At 30.4% G+C, this 13956-nt stretch overlaps 2 protein-coding genes across 5 annotated transcripts; both read left to right on the top strand.

The window, feature by feature from the left end:
• Window positions 1–253: 253 nt before the first annotated feature.
• LOC111917204 (serine hydroxymethyltransferase 3, chloroplastic) lies at window positions 254–5308 on the top strand. Its single transcript, XM_052769208.1, has 12 exons — window positions 254–474; window positions 1411–1625; window positions 2377–2572; window positions 2641–2815; window positions 2893–3010; window positions 3085–3197; window positions 3296–3418; window positions 3817–3921; window positions 4015–4101; window positions 4170–4277; window positions 4565–4637; window positions 4792–5308. The coding sequence occupies exons 2-12, from the start codon at window positions 1412–1414 to the stop codon at window positions 5067–5069; spliced, it is 1590 nt and encodes a 529-aa protein (XP_052625168.1). The 5' UTR covers window positions 254–474; window position 1411; the 3' UTR covers window positions 5070–5308.
• A 6098-nt stretch (window positions 5309–11406) lies between these two features.
• Window positions 11407–13644, top strand: LOC111917205 (uncharacterized). 4 transcript variants are annotated; one of them, XM_023912870.2, is made up of 5 exons: window positions 11579–11719; window positions 12405–12538; window positions 12649–12761; window positions 12872–13086; window positions 13197–13644. In XM_023912870.2, exons 3-5 carry the CDS (start codon window positions 12672–12674, stop codon window positions 13480–13482), a joined length of 591 nt encoding a protein of 196 aa, XP_023768638.1. In that variant the 5' UTR covers window positions 11579–11719; window positions 12405–12538; window positions 12649–12671; the 3' UTR covers window positions 13483–13644. The 4 variants fall into 4 exon arrangements, with proteins under 4 accessions (XP_023768637.1, XP_023768641.1, XP_023768636.1 ...); XM_023912869.2 differs by lacking the exons at window positions 11579–11719; window positions 12405–12538 and adding an exon at window positions 11407–11559; XM_023912873.3 differs by lacking the exons at window positions 11579–11719; window positions 12405–12538 and adding an exon at window positions 11457–11572.
• The last annotated feature ends 312 nt before the right edge of the window (window positions 13645–13956 follow it).

Below are 13956 nucleotides of genomic sequence, written 5' to 3'. Positions count from 1 at the left end.
GGTTACTTGTACTATTAGCTTAATGGTTTGAACGTCTTAAAAAATATTATTATTATATTGAATTTATTTATAAAAATAGTGAGATTTCTTTTATAAGATAATATATATATATATATATATATATATATATATATATATATATATATATATATATATATATATATATATATATATATATATATATATTCAAAAAAAAAATTATTTACAAAATTAAAATACAGTAGGGTTTTTTTGTTTTACGACTAGGTGTAACCTCTATCTTCGCCGACATCACAAACTCACAATTCACAAACATAATCTGTCTCGCTCGCGCACTCCTCCCGCACACAGAAATTTGTCTCGCTCTCGTCTCTCGCACACAGCACACAACACTCTTCTCTGTATCAATCGCCGATAATCACGTTCGCACCAGCAATCGGCGACACCTTCAATCGCCGATAATCGGTTCGATAACATATAAATATACAAGCGCAGGTATTTTTCTACTCAATCTGTTGTCGTTCGCTCATTTGGTACTCACATGCATATATATATATATATATATATATATATATATATATATATATATATATATATATATATATATATATATGTGAGTTAAACGAACACTGTTTTCTGAATTGGTTTTGAAAGTAGCTTTGCGCTTTGGCTTCTGTAGTTTCTTAGTTTCTGTAAATATGTTTCCTTTTTTTGTTAGTTTGCGCCGACAGCATGCAACAGTGTTGTTTGTGTTCACAATTATGCCTCTGTTTGTTAGGTTTTGGTTGGAATCGTTCGTATACTTCCTTATCTACAATCGAGATTCTATGGAGTGTGTGGAAATTATTTGTTAGTATTAGATTTGGAGTTTCTGTTTGTTGTTATAGCTTCTGCGTATTTATGAAGCTTGTACTTGGAGACTCTGTTCATGCCTAATCTTAATTGCGGATTCGAAGCTTACTTTACAGTGTTTTTTCTGTTGAAAATTGGATAATGGTTGTGGTGAAAGTGGAGTTAGATTAGGGCTCGTAAGAAATGTTGATACATGGGATGTTGCAATGCATGAAAATGTATTCCATGGTTTTAGAGGCGTTTGTACTATGGATGTTGTCTTTTGATAGTGATTGCTACAGAGTTGAAGAATCAAATTAAATAATCACTTAATAAAGGTTAATATAGGCACATACTGACATACATATGTCCGTATCTGATTATTTTAACCCAAAATAATTACTTTTGTCCAAACTATCAAAATTTCAAACACCCCTTACCCTTATCCGTTTGTTTCATAAGATCAAACAAGTTGTAAACTTGTAATGCTTAGGTGATTAGTATTTTGCTTATTTATTTTACATACACTTAAACTATGCATATGAATCTTTTAAAAGAGTTAATGCTGTTTTCTATTGTGATTCATTATATGTTATGCAGTATGCATACCTGCTCTGGAGCTATCATGGGTTCCCTTCAACAGCCTGTATGGATTAAGGAATCAACATTCCTCCCAAAAAGACCTGGTTTCACTAAGTTTCCACATCAGCTGAATCTTGGATCACTCAATCCGTGTAAATCATCTAAAATTGAAGCTAGCTTGGTTACTGGAAAGCCATCCACTACTTCTGTTCCAATCACAGTTGTTGAAGGAGGTAATTAGTCATAAATTGTTGCACCTTTTTAGTTGTTGACAGACATGTTATGATGATAAGACAGACACCTAAAGAAGAGATCTATAGTGATATTTATTTAAGAGTCCAAATAAATTAATAACTTAACTATAATAGATTATAAATCAGAATATATAAAAGTAAATATTTGAGGATATCGAAGGAAGCTCTTTAACAAAATTGGTAGAAGTGCTTGCAAGAATATCTAGATCTGCAGACATTGAGTAAATTACATTTTTGTCCCCCGAGTTTAGCTGATTTTTTGCAATTTTCGTCTTACTTGGAACAGTGACCAAAACATTACAAATAAGAACAAAAATTACAAGAGGTGACCAAATTGCAAAGATAAGCTAAACCCAGGGACCACAAAGTAATTTATTAGTAAATTAAATTTTTGGTCCCTGAGTTTAGCTGTAGTATTCTAACCATTTTTGTCCTCATTTTGAATTATTCTACTGGTATGAAGAAGGGAGGCGGAGTGGACTAATCTAACAAAATAATTGTTTAATAATTAAATAACAAGTATTTATAAAAAAAACCTGAAAATGGTATAACAAGGACCAAAAGCTGTAAAAATCTCAAATACGAACCAAAATTGCAAGAGATAAAGTTACAGATAGCAGTTAAACTCAGGGACCAAACATGTAACTGACTCAAATTTCAACGATTTTAATGTTGATGGAATATATCTGTTTATAATGGAATGAAGATGAATGAAATTTGACTTGTATAGGTGATGGAAATGGGTTTGTTGACCATGAACTGAGTAATGTTGATCCTGAAGTTAGTGCAATAATATACAATGAAAAGCAACGTCAGTTTAGAAGCTTGGAGCTTATTGCATCAGAAAACTTCACATCCAGAGCTGTTATGGAAGCAGTTGGCTCTTGCCTTACAAACAAATATTCTGAAGGACTTCCTGGAAAAAGGTCAATATATAAATAATTTTTTTTTTGCTAATAATGTTTAATTGTTTATAATATACATTAATTTGCAGATACTATGGTGGAAACGAGCACATTGATGAACTAGAAAGTCTTTGCCAAAAGAGGGCATTAGCAGCATTTCACTTGGATGAAGAAAAATGGGGTGTAAATGTTCAACCATTATCTGGTTCCCCTGCTAATTTTGAGGTCTATACAGCCATTCTGAAGCCTCATGATCGTATAATGGTGTGTATTTTTTTTATTTTTTAATATAATATTCAGATGGATATTGGTTTTAATTATTTTTTTTTAAAAAAACACAGGGGCTGGACTTGCCTCATGGAGGACACTTGTCTCATGGATTCATGACACCAAAAAGACGGGTTTCAGGAACATCCATATATTTTGAATCTATGCCTTATCGTCTTGATGAATCTACAGGTATATCTTTCTTTTTTCTTTTCCAACAAAAATATAATATTTTTATATTAGTGTAATTATTTTCCATATGATAGGCCTGGTTGATTATGAGATGCTTGAGAAAACTGCTACCTTATTTAGACCAAAACTTATAATTGCTGGTGCTAGTGCTTATCCCAGAGATTTTGACTATCCTCGTATGAGAAAGGTATACCTTTTTTGAATGTTGACTTTAAAATGTTGAGTATTGATTTTTTTTTTCTTTCTTGTATAATAATGAAATGTATGATTGTTGCACTTGAAAAGATTGCAGATGGTGTTGGTGCTTTTCTGATGATGGATATGGCTCATATTAGTGGACTTGTTGCTGCTTCTGTGGTTGGGAATCCTTTTGATTATTGTGATATTGTCACTACCACAACACACAAGGTAGGTAATGTTGCATTGCTTCTGACTGAGTTGATAAAAAAAATTCCTAGTTTTACTTTTTAGTGATAAAATGGTAATTACAGAATTAACTATTTCTTCTTATTGTTGAACAATAATGTAGCAGACTGCTATTGTCAGGGTAGTGTTTAGTAATGATAGAATCAGGGAAGGAATGGAATTGATTAAAACCACTTAACTATTAATTGTTTAACAAAACCATTTTTCCAGTTACTTCGGGGACAAACTACAGAAAAGTGCAAGTATGATATTTTATATGATATGATTATGATGATAATAGTTGAGTGGATAAAATGGTGAAAGCACGTTGTGTTTTGCTGTTACACGTGATACAAAAACATCATATAAAAGTTGCTTATTCCATTCCATCATCTTTCCAGTCTCTGAGAGGGCCTAGAGGCGGCATGATATTCTTCAAGAAAGATCCTGTTTTAGGCATTGAATTAGAATCCGCCATCAATAATGCTGTTTTCCCAGGTTTGCAGGTTAGTTTGTTCCACTCAATCTCTTTCCAACTTTTTTTTTCATTAATCTTTTTTTTTTTTTTTAAATAATTAAAAAATAAAATAAAATAACAGGGTGGTCCACATAACCATACAATAGGAGGACTTGCAGTTTGCCTGAAGCATGCTCAGTCTCCAGAGTTCAAGGCCTACCAGAACCAGGTCTTTTTCTTTACATTTTATCATTAAATCTTTTCAATAACATAACATAACATAACATGGTGTTGCAGGTTGTTTCTAATTGTCGAGCTCTTGCTAAAAGATTGATGGAGTTGGGGTACACATTGGTTTCTGGTGGAAGTGATAACCACTTGGTTCTTGTGGATCTCAGGCCATTAGTAAGCTAGTTTTTTCTTTCAAAATAATAATAAATGAGGCTAAAACTGTAAAAACTTGGTTTCTTTGATAACTCCTTTCTGTATCAAGTCAAAAAGTTTACTGAGTACCATTGAAAATGTAAGATATTGCTTATTATAGCATCCTACTTTAATTTTACTTTGAATTTTTATCCAATTTCTTTAAAATTTTTCAAAGCATGATGCGTTAATAAGAAAAAAAACAAAATAGGAAGAACAGAAAGTAGGATAAAAATAAATAGACTCTAACCCAAATTGAATAAATGCAGGGTCTTGATGGTGCTAGGGTAGAGAAAGTTCTAGACATGGCTTCCATCACCTTAAACAAGAACTCCGTACCTGGTATAATTCTATTATCTTTTTTTTTTTTTTTTTTTTGTATTTCACCCTCCAACTTTGATCTTATTTACAAAACAACCCCTGGGGTGTAAAAGAAAAAGAAACGGTCAAGGGCTTGAGTCTTGGCACTAACATTGTTTTGAAATTAATGTTGTAGGTGACAAAAGCGCACTGGTGCCAGGTGGCATACGGATTGGGTCGCCAGCTATGACAACACGTGGGTTCACGGAAAAGGAATTTGTTAATATTGCTGAGTTTATTCACGAAGGGGTGCAACTCACACGTGAGATTAAACAGGCTGTGACTAGTGGGTCAAAGGTACAAGATTTTATCAAGTATGTAGCTTCTTCAGATTTTGGTTTCACGGGTCAAGTTTCGGATCTGAGAAAGAGAGTTGAGGCACTCACAACTCAATTCCCGATCCCCGGTTTGTAAAATTGTCTTGTTTTAGGAAAAATGTGATAAATTGGGTGAAGTAGGATGTGTTGGTTTTTTAAGAATGTTGAGATGTTTTTGATCAAAAGATTTTGTAACTTGAAAAGATCATGTAAGTTGTAACCTGAGGGAGGGAGGCTCATGTTGTGGGTATTGTTTGATCCTAAGTAGACCTGGTAAGTGTATCATGTCATGACAGGTTGAAAAAATTTGACACTAACCTTACAGGTTTAATTTAATTTCATGTCGTGTCAACCTGTTTATTTTGGGTTAGCATGTCGTTAGTTTTTGTCTAACAAGAGCTCCAAGAGATCTTGTTTGGAGTACTTGTTAATTTCGCTCTTTATTTGTCCAGGGTTAAGAGTTTGTAAATTAATCGTCTAAGGTATAGATTAGTTATATATTATTAATTTATAATATCTTTTAATAAGCTTTACTTTTGGAATTAATAGATATTAGGCATTGTAGATATACAAAGGTAATACTTATTTGGAAATTTAGTGTTAACCTAGGGACGTCTATTTTCAAACCCGTTAAAGAAAATAAAACCATGACCTCTCCTGCTCTAATAATCTCATGGTCTTGCATAGTCGAATCCATATTCGTATCCACTGAATCAACAAATACCCGACCCGTTAATTCGGCTCTTTTATGTTATTAAAATTTTACAATTTTTATGTGTTCCATAAACAATAAAGTAATATGTCAAAAAAAAGATAAAATGTCTACTTAAACAAGATGTACATTACTTAATACTCAAAATCCAATACAATAAAATCATATTTTACATAGATATCAAGTTGTATATTTTGTTGTCGTGTATATTAGGAGTGAGCGTTTGGACTGGACCGGATTGACTTTTGGACCGGATTGGTCTTGAAGAATATTGTGGACCGTTATGAGACTTATTGGGTTAAGGTTTGGTTTTTCCGGTTCTTGGACATGGTTGGACCGGTCCAACTTTACCTGCATACAATACATGTTAAAATGCGTTTTTGGGTTTGAAACAACTCGTTAAAACAAATATGTTGTTGGGTTTGATACATTAGAACTCGTCAAAATGAATATGTTGTTGGGTTTGATACATTACAACTCGTTAAAATGAATATGTTTTTGGGTTTGATACGATACAACTCGTAAAAATTAAAGAATATGTTTCTGTTTCTTGCAGCCGTTGGACAGGTCAAACATTGATTGTTTATACCATTTGTTTGGACTTCGAATCAAATAAGTTAATGAGTTTATCATATTTCATGCATAACCAATCTAACTTTATCTATAATATTATAACTTGCAGAATTAAATTTTCAAAATAAAAGTTAACAATCTTAACACAAACATACAAAAAAAAGTAATTACCGTAACACCAAAAATCATAGTTTAAAATTTAAAATCAATCTAACTAACAAACGTCATAATGTAATCTTCCATTGACCTCTTTTCCATATCATTGTCATCTAAATCTAACATGTTTAAAACTTGTGCAATCTCTACATAAACACACAATGAAAATGTTGTTAGTTTTTAATAAAAAATATAATTAAAAGCTAAAATATTTCAGCTTTGAAATCCCAACTTTGAAGGATTGTAACTCATTGAATATAACACAAAAAAACAACAAAATTATAGTCTAAATTCATCTACAAACTCTAAATTATATGTTGAAAAAAAGCCACATATCAATCTGAATTAAAAGGAATGAGATATGATTGTTTATAAAAAGTCACAAAATACAAAATTTAAATTTATTGCTGAAAAACTGAAATATTTCAGTTTTGATATCCCAACTTTGAAGGATTATAACCCATTGAATATAACTTTAAAAACAACAAAATTATAGTCTAAAATCATTTACAAACTTTAAACTACACGTTGGAAAAATCGTATGTCAATCCGATTTAAAACGAATTAGATATGATTGTTTAAAGAATTTCACAGAATACAAAAGTTTAAATTTCTTATTGAAAAACTGAAATATTTCAACTTTGATATCCTAACTTTGAAGGATTGTATTTCATTCAATATAACACCAAAAACAACAAATTATAGTCTATAATCATCTATAAACTCAAAAGTACACGTTCGTAAAAACCGAATGTCAATTCAATTTAAAACGAATGAGATATGCTTGTTTAAAAAATTTCACAGAATACAAAAATTTAAATTAAGTCCAAAATCGGTTTTTACCCTGAACCGGTCGTATCATACCGGTAAGAAAACCAATCTGGTCCAGGTCAAGGTCCGATTCGGTCCGATTCACCGGTTCGGTCCGGTCCACGGCTCCAAATGCTCACCCCTAGTATGTGTGTGTGTGTGTATATATATATATATATATATATATATATATATATATATATATATATATATATATATATATATATATATATATATATAGAGAGAGAGAGAGAGAGAGAGAGAGAGAGAGTTCGGTTTCGGTGAGTACTCAAAAAATGGTAAGGACTGCGAGAACAATTCTCCACCACCCATTTCCAATTAAATATAGTTTTTGTTAAAAAAAATTATGGATCATTATATATTTTGAATCATTTAATTTTGAATCATAAAAGATATATTAAGGATTAAAAAATATTTGAGTCTAAATATTTTTAGATCATAACAAATTAAGGATTATAAACAAGTTGAATCGAAAGTTTTTTTTTTTAATCTTAAATATTTTGAATCATATTATGTTTATTTTTTTTAAATTAATGAAAATTAAAGATAAATACTTCAAAAACTTTGGAAAAAATTCTTTATACAAAGTCACTATTATATTGAGTAGAAGTATCCCTTAAACATTTATGATTTTTAGAGAATTTTTTGGGGTTTTTTTTATAAAAAAAGTAAAAAAAATGTGTTTCTTTTAAATTTTCATGATTGTGCTCATATTGTAGAGAACTAAATTTTAAGAGCTTTGATTTTTCATATTTTTTTTCAAATAAAAAATAGTTATAGCCAAAAAACGAAGTTGGCGGAAAACCCCCCCACCGAATGAGGGCTTGACATGTGGCAGAGAGAGAATAGAGGAGGGAGGAGGGGAGGGGCAGAATTGACGCACGCTATAGGGGAGAATATATATATATATATATATATATATATATATATATAGAGAGAGAGAGAGAGAGAGAGAGAGTTGGAAGAATTTGTGGAAAGAAATGAGGAAGGACGACCCTCCTTTTATAGGGAGGTTTTTGGTTTGTCGCGCCCTATAGAGGGTCACGTCGTGGCCATGGGTCATATTGGCTTTTCTATCGTGCACGTAATGCTGGATTGATGGTGTGATGTGGCTTCCATGTCACAATATTATCATATCATTTATTTGTTAAAGTGTTATGTTGGTGGTAATGGTCATTTGGTTGATATTACAACAAAATTGTAAATATAATGATATAATTGAGAAAAAACACAATGTTAAAATCGCAATTTTGATAAACATAGTGACTTTATTGCAATCCAGGAAAAATTGTTAGCGGGAAAACAGGTAGAACCGATCATTTGATTGATATTGCAACAAAATTATAAATATAGTAACATAATTACGAAAAAAATTCGGTGTCAAAATCAAAATTTTATGGTAATATAGTGACTTTTCTGTTATTTTATCTACTATATAAGAACCGAATAAACTCTCGATAATAATATGAGAAGTGCATTAATATCGAAAATAATTATCAACCATAAAGGACATTTTGTTTATTAATTAAAGACTAAACACGTTAAATGAAAGTTGGGATTGACTAACAGAAAAAGGAGTACCCGGATCTTTCCACCTTGATGTGTTTATTTCACTTGGATATAGTAATTTACATATTTTGCATGATTGAATTTAAAAACTGTGGCTTTGTTTGTGATATCTTTAAAATTTGTACACATTTTTAGTTTTCTTTAGCATTATCAATAAAAAAACACAAAAATAAAAAATCTCAAAATAAAAAACCCTAAAATTGATATAGAAGATAGATCCCAACTTCTTGAGTAGCTTTCATTGTTGGCTGTCCAAAAATTTGTTTAAATGTCACCAACAAAATTGCATAACTAAAAATTAGAACAAAATTTTGATAAAAAAACAAAAATCATCTGGGGATAAAAAGACCTTCAATAAGATGCCTAGTAGATATATTAAAATACTTTGATAATTATATCATATGTAAAAGTATTACTAAAACAATATGTTTATAAAATATTAAACTTTACATTAATTTTTTAAGAACACCCGTTAAAACATGGGTTTCACACCTAATATATATATATATATATATATATATATATATATATATATATATAGAGAGAGAGAGAGAGAGAGAGAGAGAGAGAGAGAGAGGATCATATGTAATTGGACAAATAATGTTGATATTTACTAGGAGGAACATGGGCTTGACCGTCGTATGCTTCGTTGACTCTCCCCCAAAAACTATGCGGATTATCGTTAATGTGCATTAGATCTTCTATTACATCAATCCATAAACAAGCGAGTAACATCTCTTTTCCATGAGACCAAACACGAGCCATTTTAGTGATGATGTTTAGAAGAAGATGAAAAATAAGAAAGTTACGAGAATTGAATTATGAAGATTTAAATGGGGTGAAGAATGAATATGGATGATGGTATATATAGTTGAAGATTGATGGTTTAAAATTCAATTTTTTTTAAAAAAAGCGGTTATATTTTTGAAAGAAGGTATTTTTTGAAAAAAAGGAATGTGAGTTAACGGGTAAAAAAAGAAAATAGTTTCTCTCTTATCGGTGAAATATCACCGAGTTGCCGAGTCGAGCTCAGCATGCCGATGCCTCGACCCAGTGTTCGTCGAATGCTCAAGAGTTTTGTCAGATGTAATTTTGTGGGGTTTTTAAATAAAATTAAATCCAGATGTTATTTTGTGGGTTTTTTAGATTTCGTAAATTAAAATTTCGTATAATACTAATATTTATATATGTAAAGTATTAAATATGATAATAAATAGTATATATATATATATATATATATATATATATATATATATATATATATATATATATATATATATATATATATATATATATATATAAGTGTTGTAAAAATCCCGATTAGGCTCAGATAAATTCCTAGGCACTACCCGACCGATTAGAGGGCGCCCAACGATTAATCCTTACCTACAATGTGACTGAAATAGTAGAAAACGATGAAATTTTGACATTTTGAAGAAATTTTATCTCAATAGAAGCCATTTGAGAAATGATTAATATTGTATTAATCATATTAACCTATTTTATTAAGATAATAGTTCTATTTATGAACTTTGTTATGATATTAGTTATATTTAATTTTTGAAAATTTAACGAGTTAGCAATTAATGTTCCCCAATTAATCTTCACCTAACCGATTAATCGCTTAACCACAATCCACCGACTAACTAACGTCGAACATTTTTTTTACATATATTAAATTTATTCTAATAAATAAATATCATTTGTTGCCATTTGTCAATTTTTCATGAGTTTTACAACATGTAACTTTATGGGTTTTTTTTTATAAAATTAAGTCAACATGTCATCTTTTTTTTTTTAAAAATAAATTTTCATAAATTAAACTGTCATATAATACTAATATTTATATATGTAAAATATTAAATACGAGAATAAATACAAAATATTTACATATGTAAAGTATTAAACTTATCTTAATAGATAATGCTCATTTTGTTGTCACTTGTCAAATTTTTAAGAGTTTACCATACATTTTGAAGAAATTTTTAAGAGTTTTCTACTCTAATAAATAAAAAATAAATTCTGTCACTTGTCACATTCTCATGTATTTTAATACATAATTTTATGGTTAATTCTTAGACATTAATTTTGACTTGTAATTTTGTGGTAATTTTCAATTTTATCAATTAAATATTCTAATTTTAGGTTATAGAAAATAATTAATGTGTCATTAATTTGTTTCCTTAATTTTCATATTTTATTATTTTTCCTTCAATATATATTTTAATATGTCATTAATTTGTTTCCTTAATTTTCAAACTTCATTGTCATTTTAAGCCAAAATGATCTACATAAGAAGAAGAAAAAAAAAAAAAAAAAAAAAACAAATTTTGTTGTTTTTGGTTGATAGAACTAAAAATAAAGTGGTTAAACCACAAATATGACCAAAATATAATTATTTTCTTTGTTGTTGTTATATCAGTATACATTCAAATATTTATTTATTCATCATTTTATTTGTGTTTATTTTAAAAAATAATTAATATTTATATCTTTTATATTTAACATTTTCTTTTAAAAAATACTTAATATTTATATCTTATCTATATAACTTTTTTTAATCTACCCGTCACGTATTTTAAAATATGAAAAATAGTTCTTTTACAATATTCTTATCTTGGTGATTATCCCATTTTTTTCGTGGGCTTCTACTATCGTTGACTATTAAATTATCCCAATTGCTGATTCCTTTGATTTTGCTTTATCTTTTATCCCATCCCGAGATTCGTTCCCTTATATCGGTTAGGTACGTATCTGAGGTATTTGATTTCTATCAAACTCGAAAGATTCTTGGTATGTGAATTCGTTCTGGGTTTTGATAATTTTTCTCTTGTTATCTACCCGGGTCCTATAAAAAATCAATTCTACTTTAATTCTCAGAGAATAGTTCGTTCAACTTGACTCTGGTAAGCTTTCTGATATGTGGATCTTGCTTGTGGTTTGTTTGTTGAGATGAATTTTTGCAGATATAAATAGGGATTTCGTGTTATCAATTTAGATATTACTCTTCAGAATGGGAATGCATCTTTGAGTGTCAATTTTCGAATTTTAATTAGTCAAATTGGTGTGTATTTGTGAACATATTAATGCATCTTTGACTTCTGGATTCTGTATATTTTTATGAGAATTTTTGGTTCTTGCTATATGCATATGTATGTAATAATCTGCGTGGTTTGATCATTAGTTCGTGCTGTGAGCATTTTTCTGAAAAAGAAGTAGGTTTAGATATTCTTTTTAGATGTCAAACGGGCTACTCTTTACTTCTCCCGAATTGTTTTGATCACTCAAAATCTGCTTTAAACCTATGTTTATGTGGTTTTTAGTGCAAATCGTTCGTCAAGTTTTAATTAATTACGATGTTTCTTGGATCATGAAATCAGAATCTTTACTCAATTGTATGCGTTATGTGGTTTGAGGATTATTATTTCTTGTTATCCTTTTGGATCTTCATTCCATTCACAAAAGCAAGCTACCCTTGAACTTCTTGGATTGTTAGTTCTTAAACTTTTAAATCGACGGATGTTGTAACCAAATTTGTGGTTGTGAAAAACCACTCTCTGATTTAATTCGCATTATCAATTTTACTTGAAGTTAAGGTAGGTTCATCCATGTGCTTCGAGGTGTAGGAATTGCAGCACGTTTAGAGACTAAATTTGGGTGGTTTTATAACAAACACGGGTGTCTTTTTTCTGGTTCTTTTTCCAATATAGAGATCTGAAATACAAGTAATTGATCAACAATAACACTATCCTTAAGTTTCAGCCTTTCTTGAAATAAGCTTTTGATTTCTTGAATTTTCCCTTTGTTTAATCTCTTCATTCAATTTTAATTGCAGGGAATCTACGTCTTTAAGGTGCAATGGCAGTTACTACAAAACAAATGTCATTGATTGTGGGAGCCCTTGGCGTTTTGTCCTTCATATTTGGTGTTATTGCTGAAAACAAGAAGGTATTATTCTTTGTTTTAATATGTTTATAAAATCTCAATAGGTCATTAGCATAAAACAAGAAACAACAATGTACTTCCATGAGATTTATGCTGAAAATTTCTTTATGCAGCCTGCATCTGGAACTCCAATAACAGGGAAAGACGTAGTTATCTGCAAGTATCCAGCGGACCCCACAGTTGCCTTGGGGTATTTGTCCTTTGGTTTTCTTGTTGCCTCAACTTTGGCTGGAGGGTTATCTCTATTTTACCCTTACAAAGGGAAGTCAATCCCATGGCCTGCATTGTTCCAAAGCACAAGTTTCTTTGTATTTTTCCTTATAGCTTTGTAAGTACACATCACCCTAATCTTACACCTTACTTTCACATTAAAAATTAAAACCATAAAATCAAATAGCAACATATATAGTTTTTATAAAATTTGTGACATGTGCACAGGGGTTCAACTGGATTGGCAGCTACAATGCTGTTGTGGCCCACGATTACAGAACACAAACACCTTGTGAGTAATGTCCATTATAACCTTGAAACAAGCTGCCCTACAGCCAAAACCGGGTTGCTTGGTGGAGGTGCTTTTTTAGCTCTTGATTCGGCTCTTTTCTGGTTGGTTTCACTTATGTTGGCTGATAATGCAAGAGAAGACTACTTTGATGATGTTAAAGGAGCTGATGGTGTCACCAATGATTATGATGATGCTGATGCAGTCATCAAGGGCAGTGCTTAAAACTTAAAAAAGTAGTTGCTTTATTCTGTTTAAATGTGTTTTCCATTAAGTGGAGTTTATTTTATGATTTAAATGCAAGTAAAAGGTGGTCTAAATTGAACACTGTAAATAGAATCTTTATGATATCTATTGCTGAAAAACATGTCTATGGGTTTTAAAGTATGTTATGTGTACTATATGTTAGTCTGTATGGAGTTTTGAGGCCCATCTTAAACGGACGTAAATCTCTTAATGGGCCATTTTTGTCCATGTAAGGTTGTCTCTAAAAATTTCACTGTTTAGGCCTCCCAATTTCAGCTTCCTCCAAATTTGGTCGATTTCCAAAATAAAAAGATTCGTTTTAAATGAAAATTACATAATTTCCTCAATTTCTGAAATTGGCGTGATTAGAGATAGCTAATTAGTTTTAGTAAAATTGATGTAAGATTTAATTTCCAAAATTTGGTCATAAATTCTAAATTTACCTTCCCCTAT

Source organism: Lactuca sativa, chromosome 3, assembly GCF_002870075.4.
Source record: "Lactuca sativa cultivar Salinas chromosome 3, Lsat_Salinas_v11, whole genome shotgun sequence".
NCBI lineage: Eukaryota > Viridiplantae > Streptophyta > Magnoliopsida > Asterales > Asteraceae > Lactuca > Lactuca sativa.
Note: the sequence above shows the minus strand (reverse complement) of the source record. Positions and strands in the feature narration are given on the sequence as shown.

Excerpts from the sequence above, each read along its gene's own strand:
- LOC111917204 (XM_052769208.1), top strand. The coding sequence starts at position 1,412 with ATGCATACCTGCTCTGGAGCTATCATGGGTTCCCTTCAACAGCCTGTA. Across the intron at positions 1,626-2,376 it reads AATCACAGTTGTTGAAGGAG|GTGATGGAAATGGGTTTGTT; the intron begins GTAATTAGTCAT and ends TGACTTGTATAG. Across the intron at positions 4,102-4,169 it reads TCAAGGCCTACCAGAACCAG|GTTGTTTCTAATTGTCGAGC; the intron begins GTCTTTTTCTTT and ends ATGGTGTTGCAG.
- LOC111917205 (XM_023912869.2), top strand. The coding sequence starts at position 12,672 with ATGGCAGTTACTACAAAACAAATGTCATTGATTGTGGGAGCCCTTGGC. Across the intron at positions 12,762-12,871 it reads TTATTGCTGAAAACAAGAAG|CCTGCATCTGGAACTCCAAT; the intron begins GTATTATTCTTT and ends TTCTTTATGCAG. Across the intron at positions 13,087-13,196 it reads GTATTTTTCCTTATAGCTTT|GGGTTCAACTGGATTGGCAG; the intron begins GTAAGTACACAT and ends ACATGTGCACAG.